General features: G+C 39.9%; 1 protein-coding gene and 1 non-coding gene across 4 annotated transcripts in view; both read left to right on the forward strand.

The window, feature by feature from the left end:
• The first annotated feature begins 861 nt into the window (after window positions 1–861).
• Window positions 862–923, forward strand: LOC123623678. The gene has a single exon (XR_006729968.1). It is a non-coding gene; the product is annotated as a U7 small nuclear RNA (small nuclear RNA).
• Window positions 924–3,637: 2,714 nt separating this feature from the next.
• The window catches only part of DENND6A (DENN domain containing 6A), a 54,999-nt gene continuing 41,231 nt past the window's right edge, over window positions 3,638–17,405 (forward strand). For all 3 annotated transcript variants that reach the window (XM_045530436.1, XM_045530438.1, XM_045530437.1), the window contains exon 1: window positions 3,638–3,954. In XM_045530436.1, coding sequence (XP_045386392.1) covers window positions 3,718–3,954 — 237 coding nt within the window. In that variant the 5' untranslated portion in view covers window positions 3,638–3,717. The remainder of the gene's footprint in view (window positions 3,955–17,405) is intronic.

Consider the following 17,405-nt stretch of genomic DNA (forward strand, 5'->3'; position numbering starts at 1 on the left):
TAAAAAGATCTAGGGCTTTAGTTGATAGTAAATGCAACCCGAGCCAGTGATGTCGCTTGGCTGCCAAAACAAGTAAATGTGATCTGAACTGGCATTAAGAGAAGGCTAGTGGCTGGGGCAAGGAAGGTAATAGTCCCAGAGTACACTCTGCAATGGTCAGATCACACCTGGAGGATGGTGTTTCCCCCTGAATGTTAAAAGTGATGTTGACAAGTTGGAATATGCCCAAGTTGGGCAACAGGATAATGAATGGCCTAGCAACTACGTCCTTTGAGGAACAGTTGGAGGATCTGGGGTAGTTTACCCTGGAAACTAAAAGACATGGTGGTGTAGGATAACTATTTTCAAACATTCGCTGGGCTATCATGTAGAAGAATTGGACTCTTCTATGTAATCTCAGCAAGCACAATTTAGACCAGTGGGTGTACATTACAAAGTAGCTGGTCTTGTCTCCACAAAATGAAGAATTTTCCAGCGCTTATGAACATCTAGAAAATAGCAGCTCTGAAAGGTAGTGACTTAACCTTAATAGAGGGTGCTGGAAAAGAAGCTGGCTGTCTGAACATCAGAAGATTCATTAATAGGATGGGAAGTTTGGAGAAATGACCCAGTGCAAAATCCTTTGAGATTCAAAGGTTCTGATGATGAACCTTAAGAAAGAAGAAGGTGTCAGTATTTTTTTTTCTCAGCTTCTATACAAGTATTGACCAAAGAAACTGTGTTAGAATAGATTCTACGGCAGAATATCAATGTTATGACAGTAAAGGAAAAAAAAAACCATAGCTACTTTGTTTTCCCTGGTGGTTATTTATTCTGTGTGTAAAGGTTTAAGTGTGTTTTTTTTTTTTCCCAAACAGGTTGCAGTGTTACAGCTCTTTTAGAATTTGTCTATCCGGTTTTCTGGTCCTCACTGGAAGGCCCTTTTAAAAAATAAAAACAAAACAAAACAAAAACAGGTTGAATAATTTTTTTTTCATTTTTAAAAATTCTCTAGAACCTTGGTGTGCTTTCTTTGTCATGAAACTTCCTATATTTTGCCAGGATTACCCTTAACCCAATATTATAAAGCAGCATTTCAGAAAATGGAAATTTGTGTTCATATGTTAAAGAACCAGCCCTGTGGAACAACTGGTGTTTAGAGTTCACTAATGTTTTTTTTTTTTTTTTTTTTTTAGACAGTCTCACTCTGTTGCCCTGGCTAGAGTGCATCAGCTCACGGCAACCTCAAACTTCTGGGCTCAAGCAATCCTGCTGCCTCAGCCTCCCTAGTAGCTGGGACTACAGGCATGCGCCACCATGCCTGGCTAATTTTTCTATATATTTTTAGTTGTTCAGCTAATTTCTTTCTATTTCTTTAGTAGAGCCGGAGTCTTGCTCTTGCTCAGGCTGGTCTCGAACTCCTGAGCTCGAATGATCCACCCGTCTTGGCCTCCCAGAGTTCTAGGAGAGTTCATTAATTATTAATAATAAAGTAGCATCCAGTAAAATGTGTGTATTAGGACAGCTTGGTTCTTCCCAACAGTCAGAGAGGTGAGTTAGTAATGATCATTCCCATTTAGCAATGTAGAAACTGGGTCTTGGAGCAGCTTGCCCACCATGACCATGGGTGGAGCTGGTGCTGGAATCAGACCTTTTGGCTTCCAGTCCTGTGTTCTTTCTAATACAAAAGACAACTGTTCTTTCCTAATAGTGGATTTGGAGACTTTCTTGAATGCAGAATAAAGTTTTTGTCTTTTTTTTTTGAGACAGAGTCTCACTCTGTTGCCCTGGGTAGAGTACAGTAGCGTCATCATAGCTCACTGCAATCTCCAACTCCTGGGCTCAAGTGATCCTCCTGCCTCAGCTTCCTGAGTAGCTGGGACTACAGGTGCGCCACATGCCTGGCTAATTTTTCTATTTTTGGTAGAGACACGGCCTTGCTTTTGCTCAGGCTGTTCTCAAACTCTTGAGCTCAAGCAATCTTCCCACTTTGGCTTCCCAGAGTGCTAGGATTATAGGCCTGAGCCACCACACCTGGCCCGGTTTTTGTCTCTTAACTACAGTGATTTTTCTGGAGTGGGATCGCAGGTTGCTTTGGCCAAAGACTTGGCCTCTAACTTAAAACTGTGGTCCTTACATTAATCTTTTGTCCTAAAGAAAGTCTCTAGCAAACATCACTACTGATATTTGAGGATAGTTGACCATCTCCTTGAAAATAGGGATGCTAACACTTACTTCAAACAAAAATTCTAATTTGGAGAGGGCAGTGTTTGTCAAATGGAATGATTTAACTGGATAGTGCAACAAAATCCTTACGTGCTCAGGCTGATTCAAAAAGACCTAGGTTTAAATCTCTGTTCTGCCACCTACTGTGACATCTTCATCTCATAGTGCTTCAGTTTCCTTATCTGTAAAATGGAAATAATAACGGACCTATCTTTTGGATTAGTTAAATTAGATATGATAATGAGTGTAAAAGTATGAACACTATGCTGAGTTTTTTGTTTTTGTTTTTTTTGTTGTTGTTTAGTTTGTTTTTTTAGAGACTGGGTCTTGCTATGTTGCCCAGGCTGGAGTGCAGTGGCTATTCACAGATGTGATTTTAGCATACTACAGCCTCCAATTCCTGGGCTCAAGGGATCCTCGTCCCTTGGCCTGTCTCAGCTTCCCAAGTAGCTGGGACTTACAGGCACACATCACAGTGCTTGACTTACGCTGTTTTTTTAAAAAAATGTTTATTGTAAGTTATTACCAATTCTTTTTTACTCATTTTTCAATTGGGGTATTATTGTGTGTTTCCTATTTACTTTCACTATGCTGTTTATACACAGCATAGCAGGTGCTAAATAAATCCTAGTCAGTAGCATCGTGCTGGACCAAAAATCAGTAAACAATTCAACAGAACAAGTGCCTTCCGGTTACCCAGCACAGTGCTGATTTCTGAGAATACAAAACTGCCTGAGATCAGGCCTTTGCCCTAGTGCTCAGAGAACGTGATCCACAGGTTGCTGCAGAGGCCAATCTGAGGTGGCAGAAAGGTCTGGAGATGTGTGATTGTTAAGTGAGTCACAGACAGGCACTACCAGAAAGGTGGGAGGGGCCTCGGTGGAGAGGGAACAGCTGAGTAAAGGCTTAGCTCTCTTAATCAGCAGACTGCATGAGTGAACATGCATTTGAACTGGCATACTTGTTAGGCTAGTCATGTAACCTATCAGAACCTTAATTTCCTTATCTGTAAAAAGAAATAACGTCTACTTGCGATGATGTGAGGATTCAATAACGTAATGTTTGTAAATATTTGTCCTTGAACTGGGCACGTCAGCTGGCATAAAGTGTTCAATAAATGTTAGCCACTTGTTACCATTATGCTTTAATAACACCTTATAATAATTGTAAACGGTGTCATTCCAAGAATAATTTATTCTCTGGTCGTTAACTGGGAACGAAGGTGACGAGGATTCATAAACAACCATTTCAGTCCTGAAGAGTTTTAAGACAAGGAGGCCAGGGTTGGCTTCACGGCCCCAGACAAGCGGCAGAGTGACGTCCCCACGTCCGCGTCCCGGCCCCAGGGCACCAGTGCGGAGCCCGGCTCCCAGGGTCACGTGGCCCGCGGCCCCGCCCAGACCCAGCAGGTCCCCAGGGGCTGCGGCAACCGCGGCTGCGCCTGCGCCGAGCCGAGCGCGCTCTGCGGCGCGGTCCGCGGTAGAGGCGGCGCGGACAGCAAGGGGGCGGCGGATGGCTCTGCGGGGCCCGGCGGGCTTGGGGCCCGGCTCTCGAAAGCCGTTGGACGAGGCGGTGGCGGCTGCCGAGGGGCGCGAGGCGTCGGGCCTTGTGGCTCCGGGAGCCGCGCCGGAGGACGATGAGGAGGACGATGGCCGCGGCCGGGGCCTGCTGCGCTGGGACGGCTTTTCGGCCTGGCTGCACTGCGTGTGTGTGGTGGGCTTCGACCTGGAGTTGGGCCAGGCCGTGGAGGTGAGGCCCAGCCGCACCCTGTCTCCGCGCTCCGCCCCTGCGCCGGGGCGGCTCCAGCAGAGCGTGTGGCCCGCGGGTCGGCTGGCGGGCCGGGACCCCGGCCGCCGCGCATCCGGGCGTGGCCGGCCTCCCCTCCGCCAGTCGGCCGGGCTGCGGTCCACAGGCAGTTCCCTTGGGAGGATCTTGGGCTGCGGTTAGGGGTGAAAAGTTCTCTCTAGGCCCCTCCTAAATCCTTGTTGATGCTCGTCTCTTTCTTTTTTTTTTAAACCCAGAGTCACAAGAATAAGTAAAAGGAGTAGCGACACCGGGAGAGGGCTGCAGGCAGGATGTTTGGAACTTTTTCAAGAGGGGAACAATGCCCCTAACATTTGGTGAACTATACCAAACTTGCACGACCAACTTTTTGCCCATAGATTGTTTTGGTCATTTGCAGTAACACAGAGCGTTCCACTTAGCCTGAGATGAGTCAAAATACTCATCTCAGCATGCAGTTTCTCCCTTTCTTCTTTTGTTCTTCATTTCTGTTATTTCTTGATGTTGCTTCTGGAACAGTTGGCCTGAAAAGGTGTCAAAGATGAATACAGGAAAAATAGTTTGCTGTGATTCTGTCAAGTTTTATGTCTTTTTGGCACCTTACTGAAAGGTCTTCGAATCTTATCCATTCTTGACATCGTTCAGGGTCTTTTTTGTAGTATAAAAGATTTCTTGTCTTTATGTGTCCAAGAAAAATGTTAGCAGAAGGATGTATGTTGACGTTTTTTGTTTTGTTTTGTTTTTTGGTGTTGACAGATTTTAATGTCATTCTGACTATATTGGCCCAATTGACTAACAAAATTGGCCAGGGGCTGGTTCGTGCCAGTCCCAGCACTTTGGGAGGTAGAGGCGGGAGAATCTATGGAGCCAAGGAGTTCGGACCAGCATGGGCAACATAGTGAGACCTCGTCTGTACAAAAAATTAGTCTGACGTGGTGGCGTGGGCCTGTAGTCCCAGCGGCTGGGGAGGCTGAGGCAGGAGGATTGCTTGAGCCTGGGAGTTCAAGACTGCAGTGAACTATGATGGGGCCATTGCACTCCAGCCTGGATAACAGAGCTGGACCCTGTTTCAAAAAAAAAAAAGAAAGAGAAAATTGGCCAGGAAGGTTTTTCTTAATGTGAAGTTCTTGCTTTTGTATTCAACCTGTCTTCTTGGTGTTTTGTCATAACATAATTCAGTAAACCTTAAGTTTCCACTAAGAATATGGTATTATGGTAGTTACTGGGCATAAAAATATAATATAATAATATGCTCTAACCTACATTTGTAGATTGATGGAACAATTTAGAGGAGAACCAAGAATTAATCATAGTAGCTGAAGCTGATAGGGCAAAATGCAGTGCCTGGCACCTAGTGGCATTCAGTGAATACTTGTTGATAGAATGAGTAAATACATGAGCAGTTCTTTATTGAGGTAAGAAAAACAGTCCCCAAAGACTTTGAAGAAGATATTTATAAGCCATTTATCATGTACATGGACATGTTAACCTGAAGTTATATGTATGGAAAATACAGTTTAACCAGAAAATATAGGATTGGGTGGTTGTAGTTGATTGCATTTTTAAATAGCTAAAGGAGATCCTTTTGGATTCTCATCATTTGGGACATTCTTTATAACATGAGCATATTTTTTTGACCAAATAAACAGAATATTTAACGTAGTTGTTGTCCTGCAGAAATGTGAATCATTAAAGGACTCATTTTGAATTTCATTTGTCATAGTATATGCTACTGTACAGAGTTTTCTTTGGCTCAGTATTTAACTTTTTTTGCTTCCTGGATCTTTTAAAAAAATATGATGAACACCATGAACTCTTCACTAGGAAAAAGCCTACTAAGACAAAACTATGTATATGGTTCCATGGGCTGTCTGGATTTATCTATGGACCTTCTATTTCATTATCCCCAGATTAAGAATCACTGATTTTAGAAAACGTAGGATGAGGGTGGAGAAGATTCCCTAATAAAGGATCTAAAGAAAGATAAGCATATTAGATGAGATGCAAAACAATTTTGCTTTGTGTCCCTGAGGGAGAAATGTAGAATATTACACCTTGTCACTTTTAAAATGAAGAAAAAGGAACTCAAATTAGTAACTAATATAAGAAAATAATTGAGAAATATATTTCACTTTTGTATCACAGCCATATCTGTGTTTAAAATGCAGAGGAAGGGTGGCTGGAATGAGACAAGAAGGTGAATGTAGAATTATATTGGAGAAGTGATATGGGGTAGCCCCAGCCCTTCAAAACTAAGGGGGCTCAAGAGAAAGATTAATTAAAGAATAGATATAAGTTTGGGCTGTAATATCCTGGAACCCACCTGTCTTATCATAAAGACAATCATTGAATCTTAGACTTGAGAGAGACTTAAGAGGCCGTTCTGCCATGACAAAGTATGCATTTGTAGATTTCTAACAAATGCATTAAACAGTGCCACTTATTTGAGCTTAAATCCCTGCTAAAGAGACATTATAGAATATTGATCAAGAACCCAAACTCTAGAGCTGGGCTGCCTAGGTTTGAATCCATGTGACTTTGGACAAGTTACTTAACTTGTCTGAGCCTTACATTCCTCTTCTTTATAACAGGATAAAAGTACCTATATCATGGCATTGTTGTGAGGATTAGGTAAGTTAATGTTAGTAAAGCATTTGGAACTGTACCTGGGACATATTAAGACCCATGTAAGTCTGTATTTGGGAACCGTTAATATTCCAGAAATTTCCTTTTTCAGCGGAGAGAAGCCCCTGACTACTTTTGCTTTGTGAAGTTGGGCCTTAGTTTTCTCACTTGTAAAATAAAATTGAGGTACTATAATCAGTACTTTTTTTTTTTAATAGGGGAACTTTTCCCCCCTTTGTAAATAAAAATCTAATATGGAACCTTAATGGCTAATCTGTTTGAAATGGGGCCTGGGTTTTGTATTTGGTTGTAGACAACAGAAGCTAATTTAAACTAGCTCAAGCAGAAAAGGAGAACTTGCTGTAAGGACACAGAGGTGTTTCAAGCTATTTAAGGCATAAACCTAGTGGGACTTCAGAAAATGTTTAGAGCCCAGAACCAAGGAAACCTTTTTGCTCTTTTTTTGTGGGTCTTGTTCATGCTTCATGCTCCCTGCAGACTGGCTTCCCCTGCTTCTCTGATCTCTATGGTGGGAGAGTTGTCATTTTTTCCAGCCACTTCAATGAAGAGAGTGAATTTACTCTACTCCAAATACCAGAGGAACGTATTCAGGCCTGGTTTGGGGCAACTTCCCACTCTGATACAATCAGCTGAAGACCTGAGTGGAAGAGAGAGTGGTTCACCTTGCATAAAATGTCTGTTGAAAGCCCTATCCTAAGTGAAGAGGACCTTAAGGAGGTCTTTTGAACTGGGAAGGTACTGAAAAAGGTGTTGACCACGGGGGGTGTGCTTAGCTTCTTTTCCCCTGAGGTGGCTCTGGAAGCATTGCCACATAATCCAAGTGTCCTCTGGAACAAGGTTTGAAATCCCCTGGATTTTACATACTTTGTCACTTCCAACTTTGAAATTACCTGATTATATAGTAAAGCCTTAATTATCTGAATCCAGAATTACCACATTTATTCAAGTTTTTTTTTCCTGAGCGAGTAGTAACATGCTCACTGGTTGAAAACTTGACAAGAAAATTATAAACTCTAGAAAATATCACTCCTAATTCTACTAAGAGGCAATTGCTATTAATATTTGGCATTTTTGTTAATGCTTTTTTTCCTTTATAATATAATTTTTTATCTATCGAGGATTAATTTGATTGTTAGGAACAGAAACCTTCTCAAGTAAATATAAGTAAAGGGAGATCAGTTGTAAGAATTCTGGTCTCTTGGAATCCAAGAATCTGGTCTCTTGGAATCCAGGAAGCTGAGATGAACGTGTGGGACCTGGAAAGTCCCAAGCTTTGCCTTTGTTTTTGAAGCCTTGTGGGCTTTTATCTCTGCTTCTTTTTGCATGTCTGTTCCATCCTCCGTGCAGAAGCTTGTTTCTTCTGCAAAGGTCTCAGTTTCTGCTCTCTCATAACTTCTGCTTGACTTTGGGTTACCATGGTACTGATTTTAGCTAAACTCTACTTTTATGGAACCAGGCTGAAGCTAATGCAAATACTGGAGTATCTGATTGGCTCAGCATGGGTCAGGTGCCCCCTTTTGTTCAGTCTTCTGTGGCCTGGAGACAGGGTTGCAGTAGCAGTAGTGGCCACTTAGGTTCACCCTTGCAATAGGAGGAGGGAGAATGTCCAAAGGATGGGCTGGGCAACAATCCCCCAAACATGTCTACTGTAAGAGTTTGCTTTTATTGATAAATATTTTCATAAACAGTTTTCCAGGTCATTAAAGACTCTTCATAAATATAATTTTATGGATTATTATTTATTTAATTGTTTTCCTTAATTTGGATATTTAGTTTTCCTTTTTATACAGTGTAGACGGTTATTTGCTGCCTGTACACACTTGTTGGAGATACTCTGCATCTTTGAGTGACTTTAAATCTCTTGAACCTCATAGTAGGTTGATATTTCTATAATTTGAGGTCACCTGCTGAGCGGCTCTGGCCCCCAGATTTTCTAAGCATTGAGGCATTGTTTATGGCTTTCTTCCTCTTGAAGGCTATGACCTGGCAACTTCTTGAGCAGAATTTCAGTCTAGTGAAAAGAGCACAAGCTTTGTGTAGTCAGCACATTTGCTGGTTATCTGACTTTGGGCCAGTTTCTTCAGCTCTCTGAATCTCATTTTGCTCTGCAATAAAATGGGAAAATAATATCCTGAGAGTGTTGTTGGAGGTACTGAGTGAGATAATGCATGTAAGAATTAATGCCTGTCGTTTAAGGCATGTCCAGTATGTTAGTCCCTTTTATAGTTAGTGATTTTGCATATTTAATAATCAGTGTGGGACTGTTTTGACTATTCCATTATTTGCCTTAAATTGATATTTTTAAGATACTCATTGTTGTATGTGAATCACCAGTATTAAAAGCACTTCCTGGGAATCAAGTTTATTAGATTTCATATTGCTGACAATTTATGGTATAGAATCTTTATATGTACTTCCAGTTTGTATTCCAAACTGTAAAGAATTTCAGACCACTTAAATTATCTGTAAAAAGCAGGGCAATCTATCTTTTTTTTTGGCGGCGGGAGAGGGTCCCTTTCTGTTGCCTGGGCTAGAGTGCAGTGGCGTCAAGATAGCTCACTGCAACCTCAAACTCCTAGGCTCATGTAATCTTCCTGCCTTAGCCTCCCAAGTAGCTGGGAGTACAGACAAGTGCCACCACACCTGGCTAAGGGACAGTCTGTCATTTATGTATTATATGAGTCATAGATTTCATTCTGATTACTGATCCCCCCCCCATTTTTAATAAATTGAAGGTAAATGTTTTTTAATATTTTGGGCCATAAAATAGCTTTTTGTCTGGATGGGGTATTCCAGCTCTGGTCTGGGGTGAAGAGAAACTTTTATGCCATTTTTAAAAGATCAGTTAGCAGAATTGACTGTCCTTTCTTTTACACTTCTGCTTTTTTGAATCACGCCTGTTCTCCCTTATCCCCTACAGGGTGGAGCCTGGAGTAGGCACCACAGTTTTTTTTAATCTTAGCAAAGTTTCTGCTTATTCTTTTGAGAGGGATAAAGGGAGTAGTGTGTAGGGTTGTTTGCTTTGCTTTGTTTCTTTCCCTCTTAAACTAGGTGACCCATAGCTTCAGGATTTGATCCTCACCAGGTTTACTGCTTTCATCAAAATGGGCCTTATGTGTAATTATTTGTTACTGTGCTGTCTCATTGAGCCATTTATTCAACAGATGTTTATTGGGCAACTGCCATAGTCCAGGGATTAGTGTGTTCTGGAAATACAGCCTTAATTCTCCGTCTGTGGAGCTTACAATCAATCTATCAGGGAAGGTAGGCCATTATGATAGGAGAGAGCACAGGGTACTTACAGTGAGTGGCCTTTAAATTTCCTCGTGAACCAGTAGCACTTCGTGGTATCTTGATATAATTCTGTGCTTTGAGGGTTAAGGCATTAGTGACTTCTGAGCCTCTTAGGCCCCCAGATTTTATACAGTCGTCTTTGGTGTTACTAACTTCTTATTTTGTTATGAAATTATATAGTCTCAGTCTGGAGATAATCTGAGACATACTTCTGTCCAGTCAGCACTTTCATAAATGTTTTATTTCTTTTTGTATTTACTGATGAATGATATGAAACATAGACAATTGCATCTAAGCTTTGCCCTTTTTTGAGAGAAGTGCTTCACTGTTCATTCCATTTTCAAACTGATTAAGTTTTCCAGTAGTGTAATTTAGCTTAGATCTTGAATGAGCTGGAGTTCAAGGCCCAGCCTATCCTGATACTGTAATGTCAGGCCATTTTTTCCACTTTTTAAAATCAGTATTTCTATTGAAGTATAACATAAATACAGAAAAGTGCAGAAACTCAAAGTCTGTAGTTTGGTAAATTTTCATAAAATGAAAATACCCGTGAAACTACCATATAGATCAAGAAATAGAATATTACAACTTCCCCAGAAATTTCCTTATGTCCCTTTTTGGTAATGACTGTTAATCTCCCCTCTCAGAAAGGGTAACCACTGTGCGTATCAGCCTAGTTTTATGGTGGAATCTTAGATGAACATAAGTGGATTCTCAGAGCTTTTCTAAAGTGAATCCTACATGGCCTGACATCAGATGACATTCAAGTATACTTTTCTCTTTTCAAAGAGTGCTTACACCCTCCGCCTCTTACTACCCAGTTTTGCCTCGTTAACTCAGTTTCATGGTTCACCTTAAATGTCACTTTTTCAGGGAAGCCTCAATCCAACTTTTCTTTTTCCACCTTCTTTTACAAGCTATCAGCCCAGCTCTTAATGTACTATTTTGATTTGTAACACCTAGCACATCTAATCTTTCCTATGATGAGCCCATGCTCTCATCCTTATCATTCTTTTTGCTTTTCCTTGTTACTTCATGCTTGTGTTTCTGATTACCCTCAGTCCACCAGGTTAGTTGTCCTGTTTTTTTTTTTTTTTTTTGCATAAATTTATCTCAAGAACTTTGTCTCTTTTGGCCCAAGGAGCTAGAATTCCTACTGCCTATCATCAGTACCTTGCCAACCCAACTATGAAATCATTCCGTTTATTCTTATTGGACAGTCCAGGTAATTTCAAATCTAAAACAAAATTATGTTTTGGAGGTGGTAGAAAATGTGTGGCAAAAATATTTATTTGTGTATATTCATTTTGTCCATATAATAAAGAGATGACTGTATACATAAACGGGTAGTTTGTTTTTTATAGCTTTAAGCTTGATTACAGATCACATAAAGGGATTGATGTGCTGCTTATCATATTAGTTCAGCTGCTGTAACAAGACCCGGATTAATACTGACTGATTAAGCATATGAGTTGTAATTTGTTTATTAGCACCTAAAGTGCAAAGGATTCTGTTAGGTATTTTAATCAAAAGATGAAGACATGAGAATCCTTGCTCTCTAGGAATTTAACTAAAGAGATAAATAAGAGCAGACAGAAAGTGGTCCAGAGACTAAGTGAAAATTTCTGGTGGAAGGTGAAAACTGATTTGGACCTTATAGGCTAGATAATTAAAAATTTAAGCTGATATAACTTTAAAAAATCACACACATTTATTCATTGAATAAAAAATTATAGAAATTACACAAAGAGGCAATAGAAATCACTTATTTCATATGCTGGATAAAATTTGATGGGCAGATTCAAAATGGTGAAGCAGTTCCTAAGCATGAGCAAGGGTGGAAGCAGGAAAGTCTTTAGAATTAATGAATTAATGAATAGGCTGGTGGAGGTGGCTCATGCCTATAATCCTAGCACTCTGGGAGGCTGAGGCAGAAGGATCTGTTGAGGTCAGGAGTTTGAGACCAGCCTGAGCAAAAAGTGAGACCCCATCTGTACTAAAAATAGAAAAATCAATCAGGTGTGGTGGTGCATGCCTGTAGTGCCAGCTACTCTGGAGGCTGAGGCAGGAGGATTGCTTGAGCCCAGGAGTTTGAGGTTGCTGTGAACTAGGCTGATGCTATGGCACTCTAGCCCGGGCAACACCAAGACTCTATCTCAAAAAATAAATAAATAAATAAATAGATCATGTACTGAAAAGGAAAAAAAGTGTGCAACACAGTAAGAATATAAATTTATATTAAGAAATATGTGCATAATTTTTCTTTGAAAGATACAAAAGAAAGTGTTTAATAATGATTATATTGAAGAAAGGAGACCTCAAGGTCAGTGAGAAGAGAGACATAATTTTGATTTTATACCTTTTTAAGGTTTGCATTATTAGTTGTGCCTATGTTTCCATTTTTTAAAATTCAGATATTCATATACCATAAAATTCATACTTTTAAAGTATACAATTCAGTGGTTTTTATTATTTCACGGGATTGTATAACTAGTATCACTATCTAATCCAGAACATTTTAATTACCCCAAAAAGAAACCACATACCCATTCTCTTTTCTCCCTGGCCTTTGGGAACCACTAATCTACTTTCTGTCCCTATGGAGTTGCCTAATATAAATTTCATATGAGTGGAATCATTCAACATGTGGCCTTTTGTGTCTGGCTTCACTCACTTACCATAATGTTTTTTAATGTGCATCCATATTGTAGTATGTATTAGTACTTCCTTTTTATGGCTGAATAATATACCATTGTATGGCTATGTCACATTTTGTTTATTTATTTATCATTTGATGGAAATTTGGGTTGTTTCTACTTTTTGGCTATTATGAATGTTACTATGAATATTCATGTCCAATTTTTGTGTGAACATATGTTTTCACTTTTCTTGGATATTTACCTAGCAGTGAAATTGCTTGGCCGTATGGTAACTCTATGTGTAACTTTTTGAGAAACTACCAAACTGTTTTCCACCAGCAGTATATGATGGTTCCAGTTTCTGCACATCCTTGCCAACCCTTGTTATTGTCTTTCCTTTTGATACAGCCATCTTAGTGGATATCAGTGGTATCTTATTGTGTTTTTATTTGCATTTCTCTAATGACTAATGCTGCAGAGTGTCTTTTCATGTGCTTATTGGCCATTTTTCTGGTTGTTTTGGAGAAATTTTTATTCAGACTCTTTGCCCATTTTAAAATTGGGTTGTCTTTTTGTTGTTGGATTGTGAGAGTTCTTTATGTATTCTGTATACTAGACCCTTATCAGATACGTGAATTGTGTCTTAGTTGTTCAGGCTGCTATATCAAAATACCATAAACTGGGTAGCTTATAGACAACATAAATTTATTTCTCATAGTTCTGAGATCTGGGACATCCGATTTCAAGGCACTGGCTGATTTGGCGTTTGATGAGGGCCCACTTTCTGGTTCATAGATGGCACCTTCTAGCTGTGCCTTCACATGTTAGTAGAGATGAGTTAGCTCCCTAGAGTCTCTTTAATAACAGTACCAATCCCAATCATGAGGGCTCTGCCTCATGACCTAATTGCCTTCTAGAGGCCCCACCTTCTAAGACCATCACCTTGGGGTTAGGTTTCAACAAATCTTTTTTTGTTGAAACAAAAGTTTTACATTTTCATGAAGTATAATTTATTTATGTTGTCTTTGATTACTTATGCTTTTTGTGTCATATCTAAGAAACCATTGCCTGATGCAAGATCATAAAGATGTATTCCTGTGTTTTCTTCTAAGAGCTTTATAGTTTAAGCTCTTACACTTAGGTCTTTGATTCACTTTGAGTTAATTATTGTATATACTGTTAGGTAGGGCTGTGTTTTGTTTTTGTTTTTGTTTTTATTTTTGAGACCAGGTCTCCTTTTTGTCACCCAAGCTGGAGTGCAGTGGTGTGATCATAGCTCACTGCAGTCCCAAACTCCAGGGATCCTCCTGCCTCAGCCACCTAAGTAGCTGGGACTACTGGCACAGGCCACTGCGCTCAGCTAACTTTTAAATTTTTTGTAGAGATGAGATCTCGGTATGTTGCTCAGGCTAGTCTTGAACTCCTGGGCTCAAGCAGTCCTCTTGTGTTGGCCTCCCAGAATGCTGGGATTACAGGTGTGAGTCACTGTGCCAGCCCTTATTTTTAAAAAGCTTTTATTTTGGGATAATTTTAGACTTAGGTAAAAGTAATTTACTCGGCTTCCCCTAAAGTTAACTTTTGTGATTTAAAGAACATGTGGTTCATTGTTGCTGCTACTGTTGCTACTATTCTGACAGTTCTAATTCCTCACAAATTTCATACTCGGCGCCCTGTGCCATCTCTTTAGCTTGCCTTTTCCTCCCAGTTGTTGCTAGGCAGTTCTGTGTTGTCTTTGCAGTTCCTGTAACTCCTCACCAGAAGTGGCTGAGTTCCCTCCTTCCCAGCCTATACCTTTGACTCACTTAAAGTTAAAAATTCTTCAGCAGCGTATGTAGCCTACAATCCTTACATAGTCCAGGCTCTTCCTACCTCTTCAGGCTCCCCTTGCCCCACACACCTCCTGGCCCACTGGGCTTTAGCTCTCTCCACCAAGGAGGGATACTCCATCAGTGAACAACAATGGACCACTGATGTGGGAAGTACACTTTCATGTTATGGAAGCAGAAACTGAGGCATAGATCGGGTAATGATTTTCCAGGAGGACACATCCAATTAGGACCAAAACTGGGTTTGGTACTGTAGTGTACTTGTACTTTCCATCGTGCTCCACTGCCTCTAGGAGTTTGAAGATGAAGAGGCGTATTCATTTATTTTTGCCCAAGGTGAAGGTGAGTAAATGTGAGCTATAAGCTTTAAAGAAAAAAACTGAAGTGGAGAAGAAATGATAAGAAAAAGCTGAAGATTTGGGTTAGGATGGTGGAATGAGAAATAACAACAACAATGAAAAAGAAAGAAGGCAAAATTTTCATTTTTTTTGTCTGTTGCCTTCTGTGAGGGCAGGTGGGACTATATTCTAACTATGTTACTTAGAAGATAGAAAGATGAAAGAATAGGATCTTTGCATATGGTAACTGTGCCAGTTTATCGTATTTTCAAATATTTTCTTGTCTTCCCACAAACCATCTGTATTAGTCTGCTGTGGCTACTGTAACAAAATACCATAGACTGGGTAGCTTTAAAACAACAGGCTTATTTCTCTTCAGTTCTGGAGGCTTAGAGGTCTAAAATCAAGGTGCTGGCTGATTTTGTTCCCGGTGAGGGTCCTCTTCCTGACTTACAGACGACTGTGTTCTTGCTGTGTCTTCACATGGTGGAGAGAAAAAAAGATCTCTCTTGTGTTTCTTCTTATAAGGGCACTAATCCCATCATGTAGGCTCTACCCAAATGTCCTCATCTCCAAATACTATCCCATTGTGAGTTCTGGCTTCAATGTATGAATTTTGGGAGGACACAATTCAGTTCATAACACCATTTAAATAGACTAAATGTTTCTGGATTTGAATCCAAACTGTATCCCTATACTGTATTTCTTGTCCCCAAATTGCCTGAAAAAAAATCTAATCTTATACTATTTTCATTCTCTGTTTAGAAACCAACTACCATTTTATGCCCCCTCCCCCAGGGCAATTAAATATGTGAGGTGCACTTTATGGGTCGTTAAGAATGTGTTTCTCAGAAGAAAATAGCTATTTGTCAAGGTATTTATTTGGTGGGAGAGTCCCCTATTGATTTCTGATAAACTGAAGGGACATCTTTGTTAAAATGTCAAGAAGATACTCTACAAAGCTGTATTTATTGTGGAAAAAAGTACCAAGAGAAATGATTCTAAGACTGCTAAAAGAACTTGGTATTTGGTCTAAGTGGGTAATGGCAGAAAGTCCTTTCCTTTTAGGAGTTATTCCTTTAAGAATGGCTAAATGAGATGTGTTGGACTGGTTTAATGAGGTATTGTGATGAGTGACTTTGACAAAAATGACTGAATACTTTAGCATTTAGATGATTGGATGTTAAGGATGACATAGCAGTTTACAAAGAGTAGGACATAATTAACCCCTACCAAGTACCTCTATTTAGGGATAGAGAAGGATTATAGCTCATAGGAGAAAGAGTTAAAGTTTCCATTAATGCATTGCAGTGCAAAGCCAGGAAGAATGTTTGAGGTCTGGTGAATTAAGACCTAGTAGTATCTTCTGCTATCAAGGGAAAAATATCAGTCATGATTCCTTCTGTTAAAAGTGACAGAAACTTATCCCAAACTGGCATGAGAAAACAGTGTTTATTGATTCATGTTATTGCAAAGTTCATAGGTAAGCTAGACTCAAGGCACAATTGAATTTATGGTTTAAATAATGCTGTAAGGACTTGGTTTCTATCTTTCTGCTTTGTCTTTCACTGCAGATGATTGATTCAAATGATATGAAATATGAATGGCAGGTGGAAAGAGTTATTAAAAGATAGCAGTAGAGCATTACATATCAATGGAAAATTGTTTGAAGCAAATTGTATTGGGAAAATTTGCAATTTGCAGAAAAAAAAACTTGAGCTCTAGCTCAGAATCAAAGAAAAAGCCCACAAAATATTAGCAGAAAATATGCAAAAACTTAATTCATTGTTTTCTAAATTTCAGTTATTCCTTATTATTTATTTGCACTATTATTTAATATTGTTCTTTAGCTGGACTCTTCCCACCTCTCTGCCCATTTTTTTTACTTAGCTGTGTCTTAAGCATTTGTAGCCATGCATGCTGTTTTTTTTTTTTTTTTTTTTGAGACAGGGTCTTGGTCTGTCACCTGGGCTAGAGTGAGGTGGTGTTATCATAGCTTGCTGTAGCCTCAAGGTTCTGGGCTTAAGCAATCCTCCTGCCTCAGTCTCCCAAGTAGCTGGGACTACAGGTGCACACCACCAGGCCTGGCTAATTTTTTTATTTTTTGTAGAGACAGGGGTCTTGTTCTTGTACAGGCTAGTCTTGAACTCCTGACCTCAAGCAATCCTCCCACCATGGCCTCCCAAAGTACTAGGATTATAGATATGAGTCACTGTGCCTGGCCACATGCTCTCTTGATTTTGAGGGTTAGGTATTTTTTCCTAATACACATTAAAATATGTACAGTACATATAACTATTAAAATTAAAAGAGGCTTGGCATGGTGGCTCATGCCTGTAATCCCAGCACTTTGGGAGGATCATTTGAAGCCAGGAATCTAAGACCAGCCTGGACAACATAGTGAGACCCTATCTCTACAAAACAATTTTTAAAAAATTTAGCTGGGTGTGGTAGCATGTGCCTGTAGTACCAGCTATTCAGGAGGCTGAACCAGGAGGATTGCTTGAGCCCACAAGTTGGAGGTTGCAGTGAGCTATGATCAAGTCATGGTACTCAAGTCTGGGAGACAGAACAAGACCCTGTCTCTAAAAAAAAGGTAAATAAAAAATATAAATAAAAAGGTTTATGTACCATATAATATATTCACTGGCATGTATGCTATACCTTAGAAAACA

The sequence above is a fragment of the Lemur catta genome, chromosome 18, assembly GCF_020740605.2.
Source record: "Lemur catta isolate mLemCat1 chromosome 18, mLemCat1.pri, whole genome shotgun sequence".
In the NCBI taxonomy this organism is placed as follows: domain Eukaryota; kingdom Metazoa; phylum Chordata; class Mammalia; order Primates; family Lemuridae; genus Lemur; species Lemur catta.